Source organism: Phascolarctos cinereus, unplaced genomic scaffold (assembly GCF_003287225.1).
Source record: "Phascolarctos cinereus isolate Bilbo 61053 unplaced genomic scaffold, phaCin_HiC Scaffold_4;HRSCAF=312, whole genome shotgun sequence".
Classification (NCBI taxonomy): Eukaryota; Metazoa; Chordata; class Mammalia; order Diprotodontia; family Phascolarctidae; genus Phascolarctos; species Phascolarctos cinereus.
In genome coordinates this window covers 13,601,197-13,629,095 of record NW_027555847.1, presented here as the reverse complement: position 1 = coordinate 13,629,095, position 27,899 = coordinate 13,601,197, and the positions used below count along the sequence as shown (strand labels likewise).

General features: G+C 43.6%; 1 protein-coding gene across 6 annotated transcripts in view; it reads left to right on the top strand.

Moving 5' to 3' along the window:
• The window catches only part of ERC2 (ELKS/RAB6-interacting/CAST family member 2), a 1,023,879-nt gene that overhangs the window by 378,903 nt on the left and 617,077 nt on the right, over nt 1–27,899 (top strand). For all 6 annotated transcript variants that reach the window (XM_020970639.2, XM_078152062.1, XM_078152065.1 and 3 more), the window contains one exon: nt 27,635–27,772. In XM_020970639.2, the coding sequence (XP_020826298.1) occupies nt 27,635–27,772 (138 nt within the window). The remainder of the gene's footprint in view (nt 1–27,634; nt 27,773–27,899) is intronic.

The window sequence follows — 27,899 nt, the reverse complement described above, 5'->3', positions numbered from 1 at the left end:
TTGGAGCCTGGGGGCTTTGTATAGCACCTGGCACACGGTGGGCACTTAACAAATGTCCCAGAATTGAATTAAGTTGAATCAGTTGATGCTCTGGGGCAGGCAACTCTCTATGTTTTTTTCATTTGTGGAAAATGGAGCATGTCCTGAGACCTGTTGGCTCTCAAAGGAAGCCCCTCTTCCCTGCTCTGAGCCAGAAGGGACACCAGTGAGTATGTTTACATTCAATGGATCGTGACTGAAAAAGAACAAGTCAGCAGGGGCTGCTCGGTTTTCTACCTCTTGGGACTTGCCGTTTGACAGATAAATCTAACCTGGTTGACTTTGTGGTTGTTTGAATAGCTGCACAGTGAGTGAACTTGGGGATTAGAAGTCAGCATCCTTTCTCCCTGCACTGACTTCCCTAGGATCTTTTGTTTGCCTGGATGCCGGTCTCATCTGAGACTGGCCCCAAAGCCTAATGGAGAAAACTCTTTTCTAGGGGTTGTGGCTATTGAATGGGAGGGTCTACAGCTAGGTGCTATTTGTTTTTAAATGGGCATGTTGGTTACTCTGAAGGGGCAAAGGGCAAAGATGTTTTCCTTAGAAGGTCAAAGAACAAAACTGTTAAAAAAATAATCAATTGAAATCTGGATGCCAAGTTTTATAGCTGAGGTATGCAGTATAAACCCTTGGAAAATAGGCATTGAATGGAAATTCTGATGTTACTCTAATCCAGTGGCTTGAAAGCACTCATCTTTTCAAACACTGCTTATGGTTTCTTTTCTAGAAGTCACAGGAGGGATGAATCCCTCAACCAGAAGAATTGGCCTGACCCAGATTTCAGACCTGAGTATAGGGCTGCACCCATGTGGCCTCAAGCACCATTAATGTTACCCCCTTTCACTTAACTTGATGTGAATGTGAAGCTAGAAATACTAGGAGTCAATTAAGACAGATAGAGGTAGGAGATATCCATCTCTTTTTAGGACACCAAATGAGTCCTTGGGATCAACCTGCACTGATGCCCATGAGAGAGGAGGGGGGTCAGAGGACAAGTGGCATGGTTTGGAAGTGACCAGTGGTGTGGTGGCCAGGTTATGGTCAAGATAAGGTGAAAGGTCACCTGTCAGAGCCTACATCTCAGGGTTGAAGTCTGAGTTCCAGTGGAAGGGGAAGGGGTAAAATGGCCAGAGTGTAGGCAACATGATTTAGAAACCATGAAGTTGTATGCATATTATTTTTAGTTAACTGCACAATTGTTTTTTCCTTCCAGTAGAATGTGGAAAGGTACTGGATTTGGAGACAGAGGTCATGGGTGTGAATCCTAACTCTGACACTCTAGACAGCTCTGAGCAAGTCACTTAACTGCATGCAATGTGCCTCAGTTTCCTTACCTATAAAATGAAAGACTTGGACCAGATTGCCTATAAGGTCTCTTTAAGCTATGGTCCTATTAGCTTATATTCCCCAAAGACAACAGAGTAGAACCATTCTGTGGCATCAGAGCTCAGGGGGACAAAGGTGCTTGTGGAATATAAAGGGTGCAGTTGATGGGGTCACCACGGTGGTCACTGGTAGAGCCAATGCTTGAGTACCATACGCACACCCTGCAGGCACCAGCCATAGGAAAAAATAACATTCAGGACCTTTGCTAAATACAAAAGTTAATGGGCTTTTAATGCAACAAGTATAGATGCAATTTTCCTTTAAATGTTAGGTTTTTTAAACAATTATGATGGCCCTACAAAAGCTTAAGATATTCTAGATTAAACAGAGTTTCTGTTTTGTTGAGAGTGAAAGTCAAGATCAAGTGAGGCAATCCAAATGGCAGAATTCCTTAAACTCAGTTCATAGGGAACAGAACAAGGGCCAAGGAGTGAGGAATCCTGGGTTCTTTGCTGCCAACTAGCCGTGTGGCAGTGAGCAAATTGCTACTTCCTCATCTATAAAATGGAGTTGTTAGTCTAGAAGGTGTCCTTCCAGTTCTAAAAGTGCAATCCAACATAGAGTTGAACTCCTGACTTACCAAGGAAATTGTTTGTTTGACCTATCTCCTACATGCTAAGAACTGGTCTGTTGGGAGAGCCCTGGAGAAGATACAACTCCAGGCCATCTGTCTGCTAAACTGGACTGTCCAGTGCTCTCTTAATAAATCAATCTCTCTCTCTCCCTCTCCCTCCCTCCCTCTCTCTCTCTCTCTCTCTCTCTCTCTCTCTCTCTCTCTCTCTCTCTCTCTCTCTCTCTCTTTCTCTCTCTCTCTCTCTCTCTCTCTCTCTGTCTGTCTGTCTATATCTATATCTATATCTATGTGTATATATCAAATCTCTATCTATCTACTGTCTAGTCCACCTCTCCTCCCCCTACCTTGCTCTTTAGGAAAGTGATGCTGAGAGGTTAGCTGTCTTGTCCAGTGTCACACCCAGGTCACACCCAGATGGTCCCTAGATGAGTCTTGCAGGAAGATAAAGCTGCTAAGGCTCATTAAAGTTAGGACAGCCCCTGGCTCCTCTATAAGGGCATTTCAGAGAATGATGATCCACTTGTCAACAAGAATGAACATAGCATTTAGCATAGTGCCTGGCACGTAGTAGGCACTTGATAAATGTTTATTCATTGATTGGTTATTAAGCACTTACCTACCAGAAAATATGCTAAGTGCAGGGAATACAAAGAAAAAAATGAAAATCACAGTCCCTGCCCATAAGGAGCTCACATTCTAATAAGGAGATACAATTTAAATCAGTAGATACAAAGAAAGTATATACACGTAAATGGTTGTGTGTGTGGTTTGTCCTTCATTCTCAAGGAAGACCATGACATCAAGAAGATGATAACATGACTTGCAATTGAATTAGATTTGAGCGAGAGAGGGCTATGCAAAGTCACCAGCCTCACTTTCTTCTCCAGAGCCATCTGGGTCCACTGGCCAGATATCATTCAGGATGACTGGAGATGGCCCCACAGCATACATGGAAGGTAGCTTCTAAAGGAAGATCCTGGGGAGGTGGGGGCAGGAGAAGCTTCTTGCACAAAATGAGACTTAGGCTGAAGTCCTGAAGGAGGGTGGGGAGCTCAAAGAGGACAGTGAAGAGACAGATGCCTTTCTGGGCACTGCATTTATAAAACAGCATTTGAGCTGGGAGGAGGCTGAGGAAGAATTCTGGTGAATCCTTGGACCTGTTATTCTTGTGAAATGTGGACAGAGCCTTGGTTTTCCTGAGTTTACTTTATTGTAAAAAGCTCTTTTGTACTATTCCCTGAGTAATTTTGATATTTTGAAAGATGACCTGTTTCATAGCTATTCAACTTATTTTACAGTAGAAGTAATGATGAGAATAGATTTTGTTTATCTTGGAAGCCCTGACTTGGTCCATGGGATAAATCATGTGTCTACTGATGTAGCTCCAAGGTGCTGGGACTACATTCCTAGGGTGTCTGTGTTTCCCCATCCTGGTGTTCCACCACACAGCTTAACTTACTGGGTTCTGAACCATCCTCCAGATGTCCCTATATTTAAATATTTTATTTCCAGACGTCCTGATTACCTCAGTTTCTAATATATTCAAAATCAAAGAAGGAAATTTCTCCCCCTTTCCATTTGGGAAAGCCCAGAATGAGTTTTGTGGCTTTTGCTGCAATAGAATGGGAACTGAAATTTCCAAAAGAAGCCGATCAGAAATGAGTTGATTGAAGTGAGTGCGGGTAGCACCTAATTTTTGAGATGGCTCCCGGACCTGATTCAGCAAATCATAAAATTCTCCTTACGAGCTATGGAAATATGGAAGCCATCAGCAAAGTGAATAACTGAACCTTTAAAAGAAGTTTTCTGTGGTCACATCTTTTATGTTGAACTGGGTGCCTCTAGTGTTGAACTTACCCCCAAATGGTTCTGTGGAACATCCTTCTAACATATAAAATGTCTTTTATATGGAAGGTAGGGGAACAAAATGCAGCTTCTTGTAAAGTCTGTAATGCTTTCGTTCCAATTAGGAGATGAATCCCTTTTCTTTTAATTATTGGGGGAGTAATTTTCAGCTTGCTACTGAGGTACCATCTTGCTGCGGGAATGATCTGCATTGTTCCCGTCTGGTCTGAGACATGTCTTCATCTCCCAGAGGTCTTGGGTGATTTCCTACTCTGGAATATGTTGCCGTGACTTTGAAATGGACCATTTGTGACAGCACACAGAGCATTTAGCATGATGGATACTGAGCAATAACTAAATAAATGGTTTGCAAGTAAGGACAGAGGCAGTCCCACAGCCTCAGTGCGGCAGGTCACCCCTGTGTTTGTGTTTGAGCTGCAGTGAGAAGCTCAGGATTTGTTTATCTAGGAAGTGGCCTGGAGAGGCCCAAATGAGCCATGTTCCAATCTGATTCCCCAACCCTCTCTGCCTTGGGCTTCCTCCCCAGCACCCTGCACAAAGCAGATGCCTTTAGAAGAATGATCTTGAGGAGATTATTAAACTTCTTTCTGTTCTAAGGCATAAAGATTCAAGCACATAACTATTTTATCAAGTTAGATACTATGTAGATTAAATTGTAGTTATAACTGAATGCTTTCAATTAGAATGACTTAGTGCCAGTTCAAATGATATCAGGTTTACCATACATCTTTGAGAATATCTTCTTCCTCCCTCATCTTTTCTTCTTTCTTCCGTCCTTCCTTTCCTCTTTTCTCCTCTCCCTTTTCTTCTCCTTCCTCCTTGCTTTCTCTCCTTCCTCCTCCTCTCCCTCCTTCCTTTTTCTTCCATCCTGTTCCTCCCTCTCTCTTTCCATTTTCCTTCCTTCCCCCTTTCTCTTCCCCTTTGCCATCTTCCCCTCTCTTCTCCTCTCCTTCCTAATGAGAGTCTAGGCTCTATTACTTACTACTGGGGTTTCTCTGGCCAAGTCTCATCCCCTCTCTAGGACTAATTTTTCCCATTTCTACTTTCCAAGATTTCCAAAACACTTTTCTCTTAACAGCCCAATGAGACAGATGGTACAAATAGAATTATTCCAGATTAAATGTGAATATCAATACCAGGTCTTCCCTTGAATTCACTTTTGAATTAAAGTGTGATGAATCTTCCATTTGGATTCCCTTTTCCTGGTGTGAATGCAGGTAGGGAAAGCTTGCTCCTAGCAATCCACCATTTATCTAAGGTGTCAACTTCAGACCCCAGTACAAGGACTGCCCCTAACTCCAGTCACTAATGAGAGTGACTTACCATCAAACTGCAGGTCCTCTCTCTGAACAGAGTGAGAGTTGCCTGTAAGTCCAGTGACTGTGGTTCCCATGGTGGGCTTTCTCATGATGCCTTTGGGGAGGGAAGATTTTTCCAAAGAAATTCTCTGAAATAACTTTTGAAGAAAGAGCCTTGAGGAGCCACCTTGCTGGAAATAAATTGGCTTCCTGGAGGCTGTTATTTTCCTGCAGATTCTTGAGGGTACAGCATCTGGGGCTTTAAATATAGAATGAAAACCATTTTCCTTTGAGAGCTGGGCTTTCTCCAGGATGCTCGGAAGGCTGTTGGCAGCTTAGATGGTACTGATTCCTTCAGAAACCACCCAGGGCCCAGTGCCAGGACAGAGACCAGATGGACACTTTGGTTCTCAACTGTCTAACCATGAAGAAAGACTTTGGGTCCTAAAAACTAATTGCCTTTTTTGAGGGGAGCAGAGGAAGGGGGAGAAGGACTGGTTGTGTTTTGCTCTGTCCTTGTTTCAATGGATAAAATAAATCTTAGGTAGGTGGGTGGCACACCGGGTAGTGCTGGACCTGGAGGTTTGGAGACCTGGGTTCAATTCCTGCTGAAATTAGTTAAGGAACACAGGACAAGTCATGTGACCTCAATCAGCATCAATTTCCTTATCTATAAAATGAGGGGTTTGTACTAGCTGACTTCTAAGGTCCTGTCCACCTTTTGTTCTACAGTCCTGTGTAATTAAATTAGGAGAAATGCTGTGTTTTATTTTCCAAGAGTGTGTCAACTTAATCGTTGAGATTGAGATTATAGAACAGTGGACTTTGGACAAAAAGCATGCCACATCTTGCAGGCTAAATGTTGAGTTAAAGGAAATTGTCCAGTTTAGTGGGTTGGCCATGTAGAGTGGAGGCAAGGATAGACACATTCAGAAGAAATACTTAATTGAATCCATTGGATTTTCGTGAGGATCCAAATTAAATCAGTGCTAGGAAAACTTTAGCTAAAGCAGCTTTCCCCTATACCGATGATGCAATGGAAAGAATACTGAGCCTGGTGATGGCAGAGATGTAAGTTCAAGTCTGGCCTCTAATAATTATGAGCTATGTGACCTTGTGCCCTTCACCTCACTTGAATTAGCCTTAGTTTCCCCATTTGTAAAGTGAAGTTTATAAGAACACCTACTTTTAAAAGTTATTCTAAAGATCATATGAGCTGTTGTACATAAAAGCCCTCTGCAAACCTTAAAACATGCTTTAAATATAATCTACCTATAATAATAATGCCTTATAATTGCATTTGTTAAAATTAAAATAGATTTCTATTATCATTCTTTATATCCCTGGAGCTTAACACATAGCACAGAGCCAGGCACATAGCAGGCTCCTAATAAATGTTTGGTGACTGACTAATAATAATAGTGGCTTTATGTGGCAGATCTGTTATTCTGTCAGCGTTCTACTAGTGCAGAGTTCAGTGGTCTGCATCTTATAGATAAGTCCTAGGGACTTGCCTCTGTCCTAGAGGTATTGAGTGACTTGTGCGGGATTACAGAGCTAGTCGGTGCCAGAGGCAGCCTGGAGCCTCAGTCTTCCTGACTCCGAGGCTGGCTAGCACTCTGTGTCTTCCTCTGCTTCTTCCACATGCACGTATCTTATTCCCCACCCAGGGTCTATCTTCTGCTGGGCACAGAGCCAAGTCCCATTTTTACTAAAAGAAAGACCCCCCACACAGGGTGTCAGCATTCCCCGTGTCTATAAGCATCGTTTTGATAAATGACCAGAACCAAGACTCCTTTATGTTTCTGTATGATAATTTAGTCGGTCTGGGTGTCTAAAACGCTGGATCGTTATCTCCTTCGTTTACCTTTTCTCGATCAGTTTCATGATTTTAAGAAGGAAAACCGCCATTTCTGAGAGACCATGTTTCTCACCATTGGAGGCATCCAGCCAAATATACACGTGATACTTGAGAGAGATTTTACGCTTCCCAGACTTCTGGCCCCCTTAGAGGCTTTGGGATCTCATGGAAGGACTTGGGTGTGGTTAGCCAGCATGCAAAGATTTTGCCCGGAGCATCGCCTGCGTCCCCTTGGCTGGAGTTTCTTCCCAGGTGACCTCTGATGTTGCCCGCCCTCCAAGATGGGGTCCAGGAGCTGAAGAATCCATCAGTCCGCTGTGCTCCAGTTATTCTTACGGGGATGTTTTGCATTTGCCCCCAATTCATTCACTTTCCGTGGGAGGGAAAAACTGACATGAAATGCCCTGGTCTTTGGGAACATGTTTTCCTGGTTAAGGCTTGGATCCCACTATACAATTAGCTTCAAGACAAAGGAAATGGAGTCGCTGCTCTGGAATTTAGAGCAGAGGCGAATGGAGGAAACTGGCGCTATTGTTTTGGGGGCGTTCTCGTAAGGCCCGGTCAAGCAGTGGGGTGGGTGGGAAAGGGCTGGGGGGTGTAACAAGACAGCATCAGGATTGAATGTTAAGGGTGGAATCTGGGCTGCCCCACTGCCTGGTCTGGTACGCTCTTTGGGAAGCCGTAACATGCAGTAGCCTGGACATTCCACAGGGTGGCGTGGTGTGGTTGGGAGAAACACCCAGGCTTGAAGGCTTTAGGCGAGGACCTGGGATCTGAAGGCTAGCTCAGCCCTGGCTTGTTGGCTGCCCACCCTCACCTCAGGGGCTTTGCTGAGGAGTTCTCCCGGCATCCCTCTAAAGAGGACGTTTCCATCTGTGCAAGGGGCAGCGGGGTCGAAGGAGGAGCAGAAATTAATGCTGGTCCGTGTGTTGCACACGAGAGCAGTCATAGCGTCTTGCTTTTAGGGAGGGCGGGTGGTGAACGGGGTTGCATGGGGCCCAGATCTCCAGGTCTTCAGTGAGTTCCTCCGCTGGAATATATGGACTTGGACCTTCATTATCTTTATTGCTATATTGTCTTTTTTATAGTATGTTCTTTTTCAGATATTATCCTTACCCTGCCTGGAAGCCGTCCCAAAAAATAATTTTTTTTTTTAAAAGGAAGAGAAAAAGTAGCTCTGCAGAATGAGTCAGGACATCAACCGAGTCTCACAGTGTATATACAGGGTTCCACTCCCATACTCCCTTGTCTGAGCAGAAAGAGGAGGGAAGCTCGTTTTCTCCTTCCTTCTCCAGAGTCAATTGTGCTTTAAGGGAATGTGGGGTTAAATTGTGGCCATGATCATATTCTTTTTTTTTTCAGTGGACTGAGTAAAATAATAATTTAAATCTCACTGTTGTTAAAAAAAATCATCAGATAGTAACGATTGAGATGATTTTTAAAGCTAGACTCCCTGTTCCTGCTGACACTCTCTTTCTCTAGATAGAACTACTTGGTTTAATGCATGAGTGGTTTCTGAGAGGCCATGTGTGACCTTTGTCATCTCTTAAAAGGGTTGACCTCTCAGGGGGCTGAGGGACTTGCAGAGCCTTATATCGGCTGTTCAGAGGGAGTAGTTGGGAAAGGGTTCCATTCAAAGTTTATTAAACAGCTGAGTGGTACAGTGGTTAGAGTGCTGGAGTTGGAGTGAATAAGATCTGAGTTAAAATACTGCCTCCAGACAGTTACTAGCTATGTAATCCTGGGCAAGTCATTTAATCACTCGAAACCTCAGTTTCCTCATCTGTAAAATGAGGATGATAATAATGCCCGCCTCATAGGGGTGTTGTGAGGATAAAACAAGAACTGTGAAGTGCTGTATAAATGTTAGTTATTCCTGTTATTGTTAATAAATAACTGTTAGATGCATGTTATTGTGCTGAGTGCCTGGGAGCCAAGAGTAATAGTGATAAAAATAATAGTGAAAAGTCACCCAGCCCCTATCCCCGAAGAGTTTATATTCTGTAAACAGACTGTAGGATGAAAACCAAGAAAATACTGAGTGGAGGGGGCTTGGGATAAGGAAAGCAGAGACAATGTCCTCCAGGAAGATGTGGACAGGGAGAAAGTGCTAATGAGGGTGGACACGTAGGGCGTGGGCTGGAAGTCTCCCTGAGGAGCAGGAAGAGAAGGATGCTGAAAAGTGTCTGTGGAGAAGAAGGCTGGTATTTTCTCTTTGGGTGCCTCTTATCTGGTCTCCTCGTAGCTACATCCAAACAATTCCAGAAATTTACCTTTTAATAAACATACAAATAAATAAACAGAACTTTGTTATAACAGCTACTTAAACTGGGCCTTAATGCTAACAGCCAGCCAAAAAGAAACATAGACATTTCTTAAGCACCTACTGTGTGCCAGGCATTGTCCTGAGAGCTGAGGAGGGGAGGAAAGGCAAATGACTATTTGCCCCGAGTCCCTGAGACTGAGTGACTTGGCCAGGGTCAAACGGTCTGTCTGTGTCTGAGTCTGGACTCACATCTGACTCTCCCTGAATCCCCTGGCAGCTGTTCTATCCACTTTGTCCAGCTGCCTCTCTTAACCTGAATACACTTTTGAAAAAGATTTTTAAAGAACTAAAATCCTCGACCCACTCGAGTTGATTTATCGGGCAATATTGTGACTGTGGAAGTGGAAGGGGGCCAGGGATGCCCTGTGGCTGATGATCTTGTGACCCCACAGTCTCTAAGGAGTTCATAGCGTGTGTGAGTCGAGGGACCAGAAAGCGGCCCTTAGGTGGGCCCAAGGAAGCTGCAGACATCTCCAATGGTGCCTTGTGCTTAAGTGTGGCACAAGGGAGATGAAGGGGACATAATGAGTCACTGCTCGACAAGCACTTATTAGGCACCTAGTCTGTGTCAGATAGTGCTCCAAGAGCTAGAGGAAAAGGCAGTAGAGCATCCCTGCCCTTCGGGAGCTCACTCGTGTCTGATGAGGATAAAGAGAGGTGTGGGGTAGCTCAGCCTCAAAAGGCTGCCTTTTGTAATTGAAGAAAGAATTGGGTGGAGGTGCGCTCTGTAGATTCCGACTCCAGCAGCAGCAGGCACAGCCGGGATGGTGTTGCTCTGGCAAGACAATTAATTTTATCACTATTGAGTATATAAATCGATAAAGACGTGCATTCCTGGCACGTTGTTATGAGCCTATGCAGCGAGAAGCCTAGGCTGGCACCCTCTGGGGGGTCGTGGGCTTCTAACTCTGGGTCATTTCTCACAGAAAGCAGGTGGTCCTCTGGGCTTCCAGTCCTTGGCTTTGTAACAGTTCATGGTGTTTCAGATGAGGGGAAACAGACTTTTTAATGTGCTAGTCTGTTGCTGGCCTCAGGGGTCGGAGGCTGGGTGGACTCTGTTTATCTTTTGATAAACCTTGGGAAGGACTGAGGGAAAGGAAGGCCCTCAGGCCTTGGGTGTCACTCCTCATTTACCCTTGAGATGGAAGCTTGTCTTAGAGTGGCTTTGCTCAAGCCAAGAAGGGGAGATGCAGTGACCCTCTTCACCTGTCGCTGTAGACCATGTCTCCTGTCTCCCCTCCATGGCCTCAATACCTGCTGTTCAATGTCTGTTTTGTGAGAGCCTTTCATTCTATGTAGATTAGAGGTTGTGGGGCAGCTACTAAAAATAATGCTCTTGCATGTTCACAGACCAGTGGTGTGTGCGGGCGACGATGGTGACAAAGTATGCTGACAATCAATTCCTTCTTGCTCTCTTTTCATAGAAGGTCAGAGCTGGAGGGACATTAGGGCACACCTTGTCCAATCTCCACGTTTTACAAAGATGAGGTCATATGAAGGGTCAGAACATCACTGAAGCTTCCTATTGACCCCTTGGGCCACCCTGACTGCATGTGTTTGATTACGACCTCCAGAGACCCGGGCCCCCACCTGTTCCCCACTCTTGTGAGATCTTGTCTCCTTGCAGCGTGAGGCTTCAACATTAGCAGGAGTACCAGCAATGCTGACGGCGACCCTCCTTTTATAAAGAAACCATCCTCATGCCCATTTAGTCCTTGCAGTCATAGATGAAGCGAGAGGATGGGTGTTATCATCCCCATTTGATGTATGAGAATTTGGGCTCAAAAGATGGAGTGGCTTGCCTTTGGTGGCAGGGTCCTGAAGTGCTTAAGTCTGAACTGGGCCCAGGTCACCAACTCTCTACAAGATCCCCCAGGGACATGCCCCACAAACACATCAAACTCAGTAGCTCCAAGCTGAGTGTATTCTCTCTCCTTCAGATGGCGTTCCTGTTTCTGACTTTGCTCGTTTCTGTCTGTGATACCACCATGCACCCAGGTGGCTATATTCTAAACTGGAAGGGTCTAACCTCTGATTCTTGCCTTACATCCCTCTAACCCCCCATCCTAGGCACCCTCAGCCTCTCGGTGGCCCCGGCAACTCCCTATGACTGCAAAGAGTGAACATACACATCTACATCTGAACAATACTTAGACACAGATACCTGCACACATATGCATTACACACCCATGCATAACCATGTACATCTACCTCTAGCTATATGCATGTATGTATGTATTACACACGTGTACTTATGCTCACAACTATTCCTATACATATTCTCTCCCTAAATACATTCACATGCACATATAGACCCATGCCTATGTGCACAAAGATTCATACATAGACTTATGTACACATTATATATATGACTATGCAGATATACCCACCTGTGTACACATATAGATTCATATACACAATCTATACTGATTCATGCACATATATACATGTGTATGCCCACATACACATATGTGGATTCAAGCACATACCTATATAAAGACAAATACAGAGTATCCCCAAAATCTGTGTGTAATTTTAACCTTTTAAGACCTTGGGCCGCCTTGTCTGTACACATAGATTTGCACACACATCTGTTTATCTGCAGGCAGCTAGGTGGCACAGTGGATAGAAGCTGGGCCTGGAGTCAGGAATACACAAGTGCAAATCCAGTCTCATACACTTACTAGCTGTGTGACTCTGGGCAAGTCACTTCACCCTGTTTGTCTCAGTTTTCTCATCTGTGAAATGGTCTGGGGAAGGAAATGGCAAAACTACTCCAGTATCTTTGCCAAGAAAACCCAAATGGGGTCAGGAAGAGTTAGACACAACTGAAAACAACTACATGTATGTGTATATATGTATGTTTGTGTGCATGCCAGCAGTCCTGAATCAAACACTACGTGAGTCAATCAACCAACATTTCTTAAGAGCCTGCTCAGTGCTGGGTTAGGGTACTAGAATCTCTCTCAAAGAGTGACAGAGAAGCTCAGCTCCCTGTTGTCCATTCTCTGTTGTGCTGATCCTGGCTAGAGAGAGGAAGGCCTGGAATGGGAGGCAGATGCTCGTAGGAATTGTGGGGAAAGATGTCCAGGAATAAAAAAGACAGGGGCATATGGAAGCAGACTGGGCTGAGTGAGAGTGGGGGAGGAAGATGTCCGTGAACAGAAGACAGATGTGAATAGTGGAGGAGCCTGATATGCCCCAAATTGACGCATTATACAAGAGACAGATGTGTTTCAGTGAGGGGAAAAGAAAATCCCGGGAATGGAAGGGACAATGATTCTGAGGAGGGGGGGGGAAGGAGGGATGGAGAACACAGATGCGTGGTTGGGTCAGAAGCGACAGGCTGAGATACACAGAGTGATAGAAAGAAGCAATCAATCAGGCATGTTTATTGGGTGTCTGCTTTGAACAAGGTGCTGTGCTTGTTCCAGTAGGGAAACCCAGAGGATCCCCACTTCTTCTGGAGTTGGTCTTTTCTCTGGCCCTGAAGGGCTGTGAAAGCCCAGAGGGTCTTGCTTCTAGGGCAGTCCAGACATGACCAGCGGAACAAACCGAAACAATGACAGAAAGGATTCGCCAGCAGCAGCAGCAGCAGCAGCCGCCCCTGGGTTATGAGGGGCTGCAGGCTCACTTGCAGGTCTCTGTCTTTGCTTGCATCTTTTCTGACTATTAGGGGCTGCACTCACCTTGAAAAGAGCCAAGTGGCCAGCAAGGAATGGGAGCATCCTTATCAGCAAGGAGAAATAAGACAGGTGGATCTTATTAGATTGTTAGGTTTCTGCTTATAAAAAAGCAGTTAAATTGATTATGTAAGAAAGGAGGGAAGCTTGCCCCAGGTCAGGGGCTTCTAACCTTTCTTATGTCATGGAGCCCTTCGGCAACCAGGGACCTATTGTCAAAATGTCATCTAAATGTATAATATATAATATATAACTATATATTATATATGAACATATATAAATATATTACAAATGTGTAATGTAGAAAGGATTTTAAAAGAAAACAATTATATTGAAATCATTGTCAAAATATTGAAAAACAAAACCTCCCCAATTTCCTGATCCTGGGCTAGGAACTACTGAACAATGTAAGCCTCACTTGGGAATATGCCACAGTGATTGAGCCCTCAGTTCAGTGCCTGGGAGGTCCCAACAAACCAACATCTTGCCTCGTTGTTTACCTGTGATTGTGACCAAAAAGAATGCAAAGTAGTGTAGAGGTGACTGCAAGTGAGTGTGGCAGCCCAAGGAGAATTCTTCTGAGCCAACAGAGAGTGCTGTGCTTGTATTTCTTCCAGTAGTGAGGAACAGTTACGGGTGCCTGAGATACAAGCTGGAAAAAGTAAAAGATTAATACTTCTTTACTCTCTAGGTTTTCAAGGGGAATGGAGTGGTCTTTGAGGGAATGAAAGATATGCTTCAAAGAGCAAACAGAGAGGGAATAACATGAACAGAGGTAGAGAACTCTGTCCTCCATCAGGAGGTGGGAAGGAGGAGGAATGTGCCACAGGAAGGAAGGTCAGAAAGACCCTGAGCCTTTAGGTACAAGGCCCTTCCTGTGTGGCAGAAGGGAGCTGGACAGTCTTTGGAGGAAGCAGCTTCTTGTCCTCAAGAGGATGAGGGGATGGACCCACAGGCCATCAGGTGGTCGTTCAGGGATGGCCAAAGGAAGAAGAGATGAGCAGTGGTGCTGGGTGGCTCTGTGCTCAGAGGTCCTGAGGTAGCTGCACTTCAATCTAATGTTACTAACAGAGAGGAGGGATGTTTCTGGGTCTTACTTGGCTGAGACGTTCCTGAGATTGGTTCAACTTGGTATCTTTCTGTTGGTGGTTCATGTACAAACATGAATACTGCCACAAGGAACCCACATAGGAAGCACTGATAAGGATTATGAAATCTTAGGGGGCAGGGTGAGAAAGGGAAACTCCCCCACTGTTCCCCAAAAATCCCTTCAAAAGCCTGGGCACCCAAGGGACATATGTGGCACTATGTAATAAAGGAGATAGAGTGATGGACTTGGAGTCAGAAAGACTTGAATTCAGACCCTTACTGTCTACATGACCCTAGGCAAGTGATTTCATGTCTATTTGCCTCATTTTCTTCATCTGTAAAATAGGGAGAATAATAGCCGCTATTGTTTGTTGATAGGATCAAATGAGATGATATTTGAAAAGCCTGTTGCAAACCTTAAAGTGCTACATAAAGACTAGCTATTTATTATTATTAGTGTTGATTGAAGGTAGGGGATTTAAAAGAGAAGACAGATTTGGGATGTGAACAGCTGGCTAATAAGATAGTGTCTGAGAACAGGATTTGGGTTTCTGGCCCATGGCTTAAAAATGTAGAAATGATGGGCTCTTGGCCCGAGATGTAGTGTGTCTAACAAGGGCCAGTAAAAAAAAAAAAAGCATTTTCCAGAAAGCTTGTGAGTCTGGACCAAGGGGGCCTTAGGCTAAAAAGGGAGGAGAAGAAGGAGGGAGAAAACGATCCCCATAGATCTGCCAAGCCAGAGATCACAGAGAATAGCGACTACATCATTGGAGGGAGAAGAGAAGGAGAGAAGGGCAGTAATTCATGGGAGACAATATCTAGGAAGAGAGCCAGCCATAAAACCCATGGCCTCTGGGGTTTACACAGATGCTCTGAGTATGGAAAACAAGCCTGGTGAAAGTGAGAGCCTCACACAGGGAGGCAGATTTCAGGGACTCGGAAAAGCTCTGAGATGGAAGGGGCATCATAGCACATTGAGCCCCAAGAAGGATCTCCACTTCACTACTAAAAACTAGGCAAACCTTTGCTTAAAGATCTCTAGTGAGGGAGGGGGAGGAAAGTGGGCACTGCCCCCCATGGCTGCCCATGCCAATTCTCATTCTTGGGAATGTTTTCTGCCTTCTTTGCAACTTCTGCTGATGCTTTGCCCTTGAGGGTATTGCTGAGGCTTCGAAGATTGGGACTTACATCTGGAATAGGGCATGAGGAAAGAAGGTTCCTTATTTAAAAGGATCCAGGAAGATAAAAGGGGGGCTGTGGAGAAGCATGTGTAAGCAGATAAATGGGTATGAGGAAATCCAGGAAACTAAGGGAGGAAACATGATGGGGAACGTTTGATTGAGCACCAACAGAGGGAGAAACAGAAGCTACATTATTATAGGAGAATACTACAGACCACCTGGACATAAGGGAGAATGATATGAGGCATTCTGGAAGTATATCATCACAGTGATAGGCTGATAGGTCCAGAGGCATGTTTATACTGATGGGAGATTTCAGTGTTCCAGACATCTGCTGGAGTTTGTCTCTCTTTCTCAGTTTCTCTGTCTCTGTCTCTGTCTGTCTGTCTCTCTCCTCCCTGTCTCTTTCTCTCTCTCCCTCTCTCTTTCTCTCTTTCTTTCTTTCTCTCCCTCTCCTTCTCCCTCTCCCTCCCTTTCTCTCTCCCCCCTCTTTCTCCTTCCCTCTTTCCTTCTGTTCTTCCTCTCTCTTTCCCTCTTCCTCCTCACCTCCTTTCACTTTCTTTTCTCCACCTTTACACAGCAGCTGAGAAATCAATGACTTGACTTAGTCATTTAAAACATGATTAAACAGATGGATGAAATGGTAATGGCAACTACTATTCTGGACCTCCTGAGATGAAGAAACAGCACCTGGTTGCTGAAGTAGAATGGACAGAAACCTTGGAGTCAAGTCACCAATCTGTCTAGGCTACATGAGAAAAAGGGGAGGAAATCCAGGCATAGTTGAGTTGAGGGTTGTGTTGGGAGAGCAAAGCCAGGCCTTAGATTGTACAGATCTAAGCAAATGATGCAAATGGATTAAGGGTTTTGTAGAAGGGATAGATTATATCCAGTAATATAAGATGGTCCTTGAGGGATTTAAAGTTGTCAGGAATGAAATCCTGGAGACGTACATGCAAACAATTCTGTTGAGGAAGAAAATGGGAAGCTTCCCAAAGTGACTGCACAGGGAACTGATCAATTGATGGAAGTTTAAAGAGACTTCTAAGTGATGGAAGCAAGTACAGGTAAGTGAGGACGAATACAGAAGAGGAGCATGGTCCAATGAGGAGAGTGTCAGGAGTGCTAGTGCCTGGAAAGTGCTAAGGAAGGTCATGGATGCTAAGGAATATGGCAAGTTTTTTTTGTTTTTGTAAAGCTATGTTGGCATTAAGAGGATGACCTAAGAATGTGTAGGATTGATGCTTGGAGGCATACATACCCTGATAGTAATGGACAAGTGTAAAAAGGATGAACATATTGGATTCTTACTTTTCTTGTTTGCTTTTCCAGGAAGAATAATCTCTGAACTGGGGTAAAATAAAATGGTTAATAGGGCTTTCTTCAATGAGCTCAAATCCAGCACATCCCCAGTGTACTGAAATGGGTTTGCTGAACTACTTTTGGTGGCGTTGGAAAGATCTTGAGAATTGGAAGAGACTTGGGAAGCTGGATAATGGCAAATGTCTCCATTTTCACAAGTGGAAAGAGAAAGGAATCAACTAACTATGGACCAGTGAGCTTGATTTTGATTTCTGGAGAAATTCTAGAGCATATTATCAAAGGAAGATTTTGAGAGAATTTTCAGAAGGAAACAACGGTGCCTTAAAGTTAGCATGGCTTCATCAAGGATCAATCATGCCAGACTAATCTGATTTCCTTTTCTGCCTGTTAGTTTGGAGGAATACTACAGACAGAGTTTAGATACATTTCAGGAATTCATTTGATTAACTTGCTCACTCCATCCAGTGGACAAAAAGAGAGAGATGTGAGCCAGGTTGTCCATTTGTCTGTGTTTGCTAGCTGCTGAGTGACGAGATCCAAAGAACAGTCATTACTGTGTGTATGACAAATGTGGAGTGAATTGTAGACTAGTGGCGTGACCCATGGACTTGCCTCCTTTGTCCTTCACTGTTTAAGATTTTTTATCAGTTGGCTTGAGTGAAGACATAAATATTGTGCCTGTCAAATTGAAGATAATCTGAAGGGGGAAGGAAGGGATAATATTTTATTTTATTTTATTTTTTAAATTTATTTTGTTCATTTATTTATTTATTTATTTTTTTGCTAGGCAGTGGGGTTAAGTGACTTGCCCAGGGTCGCACAGCTAGTAAGTGTTATGTGTCTGAGGCCGGATTTGAACTCAGGTATTCCTGAATTCAGGGCCGTTGCTCTATCCACTGCGCCATCTAGCTGCCCCCAAGGGATAATATTTTAGATGACAGAGTAAGCATCTAAATGGATCTCAATACTTTCAAATTATGGGTTGAATGTAATAAGAAAAAAATAATGGGCCGATCAAACAAGAAGTATTTATTAAGCACTTAACCACATTTCAGGCACTGTGCCAGGGACACCGTGACCAAGATGAGATCATCTCTGCCTTTAATTCTAATGGCTGAGAAAACATGTGCACATATAAATAGATATAAATCTAATTAATACAGGTAAGGGTTTTTTTGAAGGGGGGAGAGGAGTCCATGAGCAACTGAAGGGATGGAGGTGAGGGAAGACCATGTAAAGACGTTTTTCTCTTCCTTGTTCTACTGCTTTCTGACATCCCACTTTGGCAAGCGTGTCTTTCGATAATTCTCTCCTAAAATTGGTACTCCTTGTAGATACTCTGACAGTACGCAGTTTATCCCTGGTACTCTCTACATATTCTGAATTCTGTTCTTGTGTATTCAAAGCTACTCCCTTGTCCCTTAGACTCTCTGACTCTGCAGTGACCTGGGGATGGGTCTCTATAAAGAGAAGTGGATGGCTTCAGTTGGAAGTATCAGACATACATCAGGCTGCTAAGTTTCAAGACATTCAGCTTCTCGTTGGCAAATCCTCCTGGACAATTAGCGTTTGTTGGCCCAAACTGTTTCCCAGAACCACTGAAGCCAAGCATGTCATCATCATCATCATCATCATCATCATCATCATCATCATCATCAAAGAACCTACCATCTGGGAGCCAAAACTGTGGCGCTCCCAGAGCAGCTGGGCCAGACTCCTGCAGAACTGACTTTACCTCAGGAACATTTCAGAGCCTTGTAGAAGGCTACTGGTTGTCTGTTGGAAGCAGGTGAAGTCATGCCTTGTCTCCCATTTGCATGGAGAAGCATCTCGTTTCTTTCCTCAGGCAGTTAGGACCTTCTCGAGTTTTCTAGACTAGATTCCTCGTAGCATAGGCTAAAGTGTCCATCTTTACAAGGCAACAATTGGGACACCTTCTATCTCACAGCAAATGGCCCCTTATGAACAACATGGAGGAGTTTCTAGGAGCTCAGTGACATTGGTGACCATACCTTCTAACCTGAAATTAACTGCCACGTCTTTGCTAATCCAGGCAGAGACAAGGATCTATGATGAAAAATTCTATTATGTCAACTCTTGTCACCTTCTCACTCCTTCTTCCTATAGTTGTGGCTCCAGAGACTCATAGCACTTTGGCTACTTTATGATGTAAACATTGGGTATCTGCCATTTGGTGTGGGGCCTCCCCAAGGAAGAGGGTTGATGCCTACTCCAAGCCCAACTTGGTTCATTCTCTCAGGACTTTATGTAGCATTAAATATCACTGCTTCCTTACTAATACCTTCTTTTCCATATCCTAATCCTGTTACCACCACCATTGCTTCTGCATTCAGTCTGTTGTGATATGTTGTTTTGGTTGAAGTATATGAAGAAAATTTGGCCTCACACAATTATGTAGTTAGAAAAGGGAGGGATATTTTAACTGGCAAATAATATTTTAGTATTATTGTGAAAACAGTTTTGATCTCACTGACCACCAGAAAAGATCTCAGGGACCCCAGAGCACCATGTACCACACTTTGACAACTACTGCCTTACTGTAGAAATGATTTTAAAAAGGAGGAAAAAGACAAATTTGCAAATGAAGAAACTCTAATGGCCAACAGTTACTTGAAAGAATAGTCATATTGCTTATCAAAGCAATACAACTAAGAATAGCTCCGTGGTACCTCTTTACATCTATCAGATTGACAAGAAAGAGTTAAATGAAACTCACTGTTGGCTAGTTATAGAGAAACATCCTTCATTGCTGATGGAATCCTGGAAGGTGATTGGGCAATGCACTGAGAAATTTACCAAAGTAATCATATCTTTGGACTTTGTTGTGATTCTGTTGGTGGAAAAATAAACAACTATCTTTTCAAAGCTGTATATACCAGTGTTATTTGTGATTGGGGGTGGGGGAGACACCTCCTGGAAAGTACCTAGATGTCTAATGACAGAGAACAGTTAAGGAAAGAAAGTAATTAATGTAATGGAATCCTCTAACAAAATTAAGATGCATAAGTATGATTACCAGGTATCACCCACATCTCTCATTCTTTACGTCTCAGAATAGTAAAGGAAAGCAGTAACAGGAGTCCCAAGGCTAATAAGAACATGATTGGAGGAAATAACAAATCTAGAGTTTTTCTTGATGGCCAATGACAGAAAAACTTTTAAACATTTTGAAATGCCTTATCAAAATAATGAGGGCTGTCACAGATTGGCAAGCTGATTTGTCAAGCAGGACAGACCTCATGTATAAAGAGATTTTTGTGCCAATAAAAACAATTCCCTGAGGGGCAGGGAAAAAGCAAACTCTGGCTTTTGTAAACAGCCAGCCCTCAGAAAGCTAGCCTCCAATCTGTTTGCTTCTCATTGAAAATTGTCCTTCACCCAGTTGGACTCCTGAGCCTGCTTTTACCTGAAGACTGCAACCTGAGAGAGGTTTTTGTCCTCATCCCAGCACTCTTGGTCCCTAGCGCCACCCTCTGACATTTTACACCATTGGTATAATTAAAACAAGCCCTTATCATTTTCCGCCTTTACCATCTGGTTTCCCTAAATCCCCCAGGTGCCATCTTTCCTTCCGTCCCTGCAGTGGTCGCTGGCTGCCTAACTTATTCTCTTAAATCCAAAGGTTTTTTCCCCCTTTCTTTTTCTCTCTTTAGCCTTCTCCAATTACCCTGTAGTGAAACTCTGGAATTTGCTACATCTCTTTTCTAAGTCAGGGAGAGGTGAGGGTGGGAGAGCCTGTCTTCAGGATTCCCTCAAGCCTCCAGTTATACTATTGGTCAGTACTTTTAGATATAATTTGGTTCTTTTCCAATTAATCAGCTGGTCAGTCAATCAACAGGCCTTTATGAAATACCTACTATGTATCAGGCCTGGGAATATAGCATTCAATCAACGAGTATTTATTATGGTCTGACTATGAGTCAGGCACTATACTAGGTGCTGGAGATAGAAAATTTAAAAAAATTGAATAGTTGGCTCAAGTCGATAGTAGCTCTCCATCTAGTTAATGCTTACCCTCACCTCCCACACACACACGCACACACACACACACACACACACACACACACACATACACTCTGTAATGTAGTGGGTGTCAGCTTATTACAGCTAAGAGAAGGATGATCTGCATCTGGTACTATCACCAGTCTCATATGAGGGGTGTCCCTGGTGCCCATCACCCCAGACAACCATGAGCCCTCCATCATTCAGTTAGCAGCAGACTCCAGGATTCCTCGTGCTTCCCAGCACGTACACCAGATCAAACACAGAAGAATAAGCAGTGACAGCAGCATTCAGTGCTTATCCTAATGTCCCCAAGGTTAGCCAGCTTTTGGAACACTATCTTTATTCCAACTCTCCTCTTTTTATTTATTTATTTATTTTTAATTGCTGAGGCATTTGGGGTTAAGTGACTTGCCCAGGGTCACATAGTTAGTAAGCATTATGTGTCTGAGGTCGGATTTGAACTCAGGTCCTCCTGAATCCAGGGCTGGTGCTCTATGCGTTGCGCCACCTAGCTGCCCCTTTTATTCCAACTGTCTATCTAAGCATCTGAGATAAAATGCACCTGTACTGTAGGCATTAATCCCCTGGCTTTCTCCAACAGAGTTGAGGAGGTGGTCTTTTTAGCTATGACATAACCACAGAAAACAGTCCTGAGTTTTGACTTTGAAGACATAGTTTGAAACTTGGATCTACCACCTGATATCTATGTGCCCTTAGGCAAATCATGTCTCTCTGGGTCTCGGTTTCCTCATCTGTATAACAGGAGTTTCTGTAATCCGATTCCCCCATCTGACCCTCATAGACTACCACTCCTGTAAGTCTTCCTACTCCTGTCTAAGATAGGGGATGTATCTGGCTCTATGGTCTATAGCCATTGTTCCTCCAAATACTTGCTTGGTATAGACATCAGGCCAGAGTCATGGCTTGTGTGTACCCAGAACTCCATACACAGGCCTGTTTGGGTCCAGAATACATTTTTATGGTGGCACTCATCTTTTCAAGCATCATTCACATATTCACATTTCCCGACTAGCTTAGGGTACTAGACTATTCCAGCCCCAGGATCTCTGAAAGCTTTCTCACCACCTTCATGGTGAAGGCCAACCTTTGGTACAACTTGGTAGCATGGGAACTCCTACTGGTGGAAGATATTCTAGTGGTCAGTCATTAATAGGCATCTATGTCCTCCATCTCCATGAGCCACAAGAATCCATTGTCTCCAACGAGAGCTCCTATCGATCCTGTACACCAGAAACCGAGTTAGTGTCACTCACTTGGGGTGGGTTACAAAGCCTCTGCTGTTCCTACCTACCAAGATACTCAAAAGAAGTGAATTGTTGATCAATATTCCCCTGCCACTTGTGTGATTTCTTGATTCCCTTTCCTGGACCAGCAAAGACTATTCTTTCTCCCAGTTGTGCTGGGCTAAGATCTAATGCCTTCCCTCTCTCCTTTAAGGATGCTGACACCTCCTCATTTCTTTTTTTAAAATGTAAATTTTTTTTTTATTTATGTTGTTAAATATTTCCCAAGTACATGTAAAAAAACTAACATTTGTTTTTTAAAATGTTGAGTTCCAAATTTCCTCCCTCCCCCTTTCCTCCCGCTCTTCCTCCACCTCTTGAGAAGGCAAGCAATATGATATTGATTATACATGTGAAATCATACAAAACCTATGTCCATATTAGCCACGATGCAAAGGAAAACATACACATGCAAAAATAAAGAAAAACAAAGAAAGTAAGAAACGTATGCTTCAGTGTGCCCTCAGAGTACATCAGCTCTCTCTCTCTGGAGATGGGTGGCCTTTTTTTTTTTTAATCACAGATCCTTTGGAATTGTCTTGGTTTTTCTGAAGCCATTTCCTCCATCATTTCTTATGGCACAACAGTATTCCATTATAATCATATGCCACAGCTTTTTTAGCCATTTCCCAATTGGTGAGAGCATCTCCTCAATTTCCAATTCTTTGCCCCCACAAAAAGATCTGCTATCAATATGTTTGTACCTGTAGGTCCTTTTCCCTTTTCTTTGATCTTTTTGGGATACAGACCTAGTAGGGTATGCACAGTGTTACAGCCCTTTGGGTGTAGTTCTAAATGGCTCTCCAGAATGGTTGGGCTAGTTCACCACTCTACCAGCAGTGCATTAGTGTCCCCATTTTCTCACACGTCCTCCAGCGTTTGTTATTTTCTTTTTCTCTCACGTCAGCCAATCTGATAGGTGTAGAGTGGTATCTCAGAGTTGTTTTAATTTGAATTTTGAATTAGACCATTTTTTATGTGACTCTTGATAGCTTTGATTTCTTCTTCTGAACACTCCCTGTTCATATTCTTTGACCATTTATCAATTGCAAAATGACTTTTATTTTTATAAATTTGGTTCAGCTCCCTATATATTTGAGAAATGAGGCCTTCATCAGAGTGAAAAAATGTCTCAGTTTCCTGTTTTCCTTTTAATTTTACCTGCATTAGTTTTGTTTGTGCAAAAGCTTCTTAATTTCATGTGAACAAAATTGTCTCTTTTACTTCCTGTGATCCTCTTTTTCTCTTGTTTGGCCATCAACTCTTCATTCAGAGATCTGACAGGTGGATTTTACATGCTCCCCTAATTTTCTTGGGCTGTCACCCTTTATGTCTAAATAAATTTATCCATTTGGATCTTCTCTTGGTATATAGTGTGAGATATTGGTCTATACTTAGTTTCTGCCAAGCTGCTTTCTAATTTTCCCAGTGATTTTTGTCAAATGATGAATTCTTACCCCCAAAGCTTGGATTTTGGGGTATCAAACACTAGATGACTACGGTCATTTACTTGTGTGTTTTGTGCACTTGAGCTATTGCATGGATCTACCACTCTCTTTCTTAGTACCAGATTGTTTTCATGATCACTGCTTTGTAATATAGTTTGAAATCTGGTACTGCTGGGCTGCCTTCTTTCACATTTTTTTTATTGATTCCCTTGATATTCTTGACTTTTTGTTCTTCCAGATGAATTTTGTTATTTTTTCTGACTCTATAAAATAACTCTTTGGTAGTTTGATTGGTATAACACACACCTCTTCATTTCTAACTAGCATGTGTGTATGTGTGTGCATTTGTGTATGCTTTAAGAAAAAGGAATGGATATGGGGAAAACTGGAAGGGCAGGTAGATTGTGTCCAGATGCAGATAAAGGCCAGATAATCCTATTTAAGGAAACCTAGGGAAATGACACTTATTGCTTCCATCTCCCTGCTGTCATAGGGAGAACGTGCCCAACAAAGGGTGTGATTTTGTCTGTGCTCTTGGAGGGGACCTGCTCTGCTCCCCGCCGCCACAGCCAGCCCAGACATGACCATTGTCCTCTCTCCAGACCAGAGTCTGAAATCCTGTGGAGATCTGAGCAAGTCTAGAGCTGGGAAGGGTGTGAATCCACATTTGAAAGGCTAGGGAGTAGATAACAAAACTTAGATAAGAACATTTTGACCCTTTTTAACTCTAGTGCATTCTGTGCTGTTGATTATTTCCTATTTAACGTATATGTAGCTTGCTTTGTATATATTTGTATGCATTTTGTCTCCCCCATTAGATTATAAGCTCCTTGAGGCTAGGGACTATCTTTTGCCTCTTTTTGCACCCCCCAATGCTTGGTGCAGTGCCTAGCACATAGTAGGTGCTTAATTAATGTTTATCGATTGATTGATTAAGAAAGCGTCATCTCACTGAAGTGAAGGCTGGATAACCCATCACTAGGAAAGTTGTTTAGAGGAGTGTTGTTTAGGCTGGACTAGATATCTTCTAAGGCCCTCAACTCTGAGATTCTATGATTCTGCATCAAAGTGCCAATGCTAGATGTTGGGAACTGTGTCTTTGGATTAGACATGTATTGGGAAAAATCCTTCTGGAATGATTGCAGAGAAAGCACAGTGCACAATAAAATATTGTGAATGAACTTATCTCAAAGCTAAACTGCCTTTTCCCTTAGACATTTTAAAACTCTTAATAGGAATACATTGTTTGTCTGGTGGGCTTTTTTTAAATCCTTAGATAAGAAGTACATGATTGGAAAGCGAGGGAGAATAAAAACATGAGTGAGACAGCAGCAGTATGCCCAGGAGAGGACCCCTACAGCTACTAATGTGTAAAACTTATCATTTACAGTTCCTCCTGCTTATTTCAAGCTGGAGATAATGGAGAAAAGTGGCTGGTTAGATGCCAGGATAGCATTTGTTTGCCAAGTGTAGTGTTTAGTACTTGTTAAATTTGATTTCTATCTCAGGTTTGTCCCATTAGTGGTCTACTGGTGATAACCTAGGCAACTTGGCTTGTAGATTCCTTAAAATAATTGCAGCACAAACTATTTCCTATTGCATTAGTGCATACTGAGTCAGTCTGGAAGGCCATCTACCTGACCCATATAACAGTGTGCTTCCCTTCATATCATCTGCGTCAGAGGCTGCTGTGCCTGTAATGGGCTGTCTCTAGAGGTAGTGGACTCCCCCTCCTTGGAGGTCTCCAAGCAAAGGCTGACTGATCACTTGTTGGGTCTCTTGGAGATGGAATCATTTTTCAGGTATCAGTCACTGAGGTCCCTTCCAAGTATCGACCACTGAGGTCTCATGCAGCTTGGTGATTTGGCCATTCTGATGTGATTTTGGCCAGTGTTGTTGGGAGAATGCCTGGAATCCCATTTACTTGAAAAATAAAAAAAGCTTTCTACCAGTGTTGGCTTTAGAAAAATGAGACTTGTGAGAGAAGGAAGATGAATGGAATTGGAATCATTTAGAGACGAGGATGTGGAATTCTATTCTAATATTGGGAATGCTATAATTGGGAGGATAGTGGATTTTTTTGTTCTATTCTTTTTCATTGCCAGAAAAGATGGGAAAAAGCTACTAAAATAATACAAGAAATATGAATTAGATGTAGAAAAAAACTTCTAATGGGATTCTAATGCATGTGAAATGCTCAGCAATTCAAGTCACTTAAAAAGCATTTATTTGGTGCCTCCTGTGTTCTAAGTACTGTGTTAGACAAATCCCCCAAAGTCCCTGCCCTCAAGGGGCTTCTATTTTATGGAGCTGAGGAGTGGAGGATACCACATGTACACAGGAAAGACACTAGTATATGCACACTGCATATAGTATCGATGCTGCCTCTTTTCTTCCAGGGTGTCCAAGGGGAGCGGTGACAATTAAGATGATGAGAGGCCAATTTCAACCCCCTGGGCTTTGGAGGGAGCTGGGGGAACCCCTGAGACTGAAGTGAGGGGTGGGTATTCTAGGCACGGGAGGCCACTTAAGGGGAGATGTGACATGCAAACAAGCATGGACAAAGAAGATGCAGACAGGATAAACTGGAAATGATCAATAGAATGAGGAGGCTGAGAAAGGCTTCCTGAAGACAGTGGAGTTTTGGCTGGGACGTGAAGGAAGCCAGGAAAGCTGTGAGATGGACGTGAGGAAGGAGAGGACTACTGGCATGGGGCAAAGCCAGAGTCTCGTGTGTCCAGCCACGGGGAAGGCAGCATCATAGGATCACGGCGAACAGGATAGCGCAAAGTGTGAGGACACTGGGAAGGAGGAGGCAGACAAGTTGTGCAGGGCTTTCAGTGCCAAACAGAGGATTTGATATTTGATCCTGGAAAGGATGGGGAGTCCCTGGAGTTTATTGTGCTGGGGATACAGATGCAAAGAATGAAACGATTCCTACCTTTGAGGAGCTTGCAGCAATACTTGGGGCTGGATCGGAGAGGGGTGGTGCTTTAGGGAGACAGACTGAGTCCCGTTCCTAGACAGAAAGTGTTACTGTAACCGGGGTCTAGGAGCATTATTAGGACAGATGTCCCGTCTGTACCGCCAAGACAGCGGTTTGTTGTTTGTTTGAGATTTCGTCACCATATTGTGATGGAGAACAGGAAACCTGCCGCTGTGGGCAGCTGTGTAACATTGGAAAATTCCTTTGACCCCTCTAGGCTTCAATTTCTTCATTTGTAATCATGCCGGTGTTCATATTAATGAATTAATGACTGAATGAAAAGTGGTTAATTGCTCTCTGTGTGCCAGGCATTGTACCAAGTGCTGGGGGTAACAGTGCCCACCCTCTTGGAGCTAGCATTATATTACAGGGGTGGGGGAGACAACATGTCTTTGGAAGTGGTGTCCAACAAAGGGAGTCCCTTGGTGAGGCTTGGTGAGATGATCATACCTGACATACCCTTTCCAGGAACAATGCTAATCTTAGCTTGGTTTCTAAACCCCAAACGAGATATGGGGAGGTTGAAGTCAGGCAGGAGGCAGATGGCAAAGGTGGCTGAGTAGATAGCTGGGTGGAATGTGAGCAATGGACTGCTCTGGTGGTCTGGGGCTGGCTAGATTGAGTGAGCTCATTGAGAATAGGCTCAGTCAGTCACCAGTCAAGGCAGAGTTCCCTGAGCAGCAGGTTCAAAGTGGAAGTAATTAATTCCCCAAGGAACTGGATACTTTCAAGAATTGTCTGGGGACACATCTCTAATACCCCATTGAAAGAACAGTTTCTGGTTTGATTTGGGACATGGCATTTCCTTTTCTGTACCCATCGACACTGATGAAATTACAGGGCTGGACTCTTCGTGTGTCTTACACCCTACCCCCAGTGCCAAGACTTGATGCTTCCCAAATGTTTTTTACATGATTTACTATCATTTGAAAGAGCGCTTGATTCAGAGTCAGAAAACCTGGGCTCCAATCCTAACTCTGTCAATTACCCCCTTGTCCACTTGGGCAAGTGACTTTCCCTCTTAAGACGTTGGCCTAGATGGCCTCCAAGACCCCTCTGAGTTCTCCATGCTGGTCCATCTGGGTGTTTCCTATTGGACGAGGACTAAAATCCCAGCCATAGTCCCTTTCCGGCGTCCCTCCTCATGCCTTAGTGGCCAGTTTTGATGTGAGACCATCCCAAAGCAGGAACCCAGTACTAGCTTCCAACGTAGATTGATTCCTCTGCTTTTTGTGTCTTTATAGATAGAAAACTTGCAAGAACAAGTCAGAGACAAGGACAAACAGCTGAGCAACCTGAAGGATCGGGTGAAGTCTCTGCAGACGGATTCCAGTAACACCGACACAGCCCTGGCAACCTTAGAAGAGGCTTTGTCTGAAAAGGTGACCTTCCTCTGGCCCCTCACTTTACAGGGCTTGGAGAATCATTTCTGTGGCTCGTCATTCCCTGGTGTAACTACCAACCCCTGCTCCACTCACTAAATTAGGGAAAAATGAAACGAAAGAATGC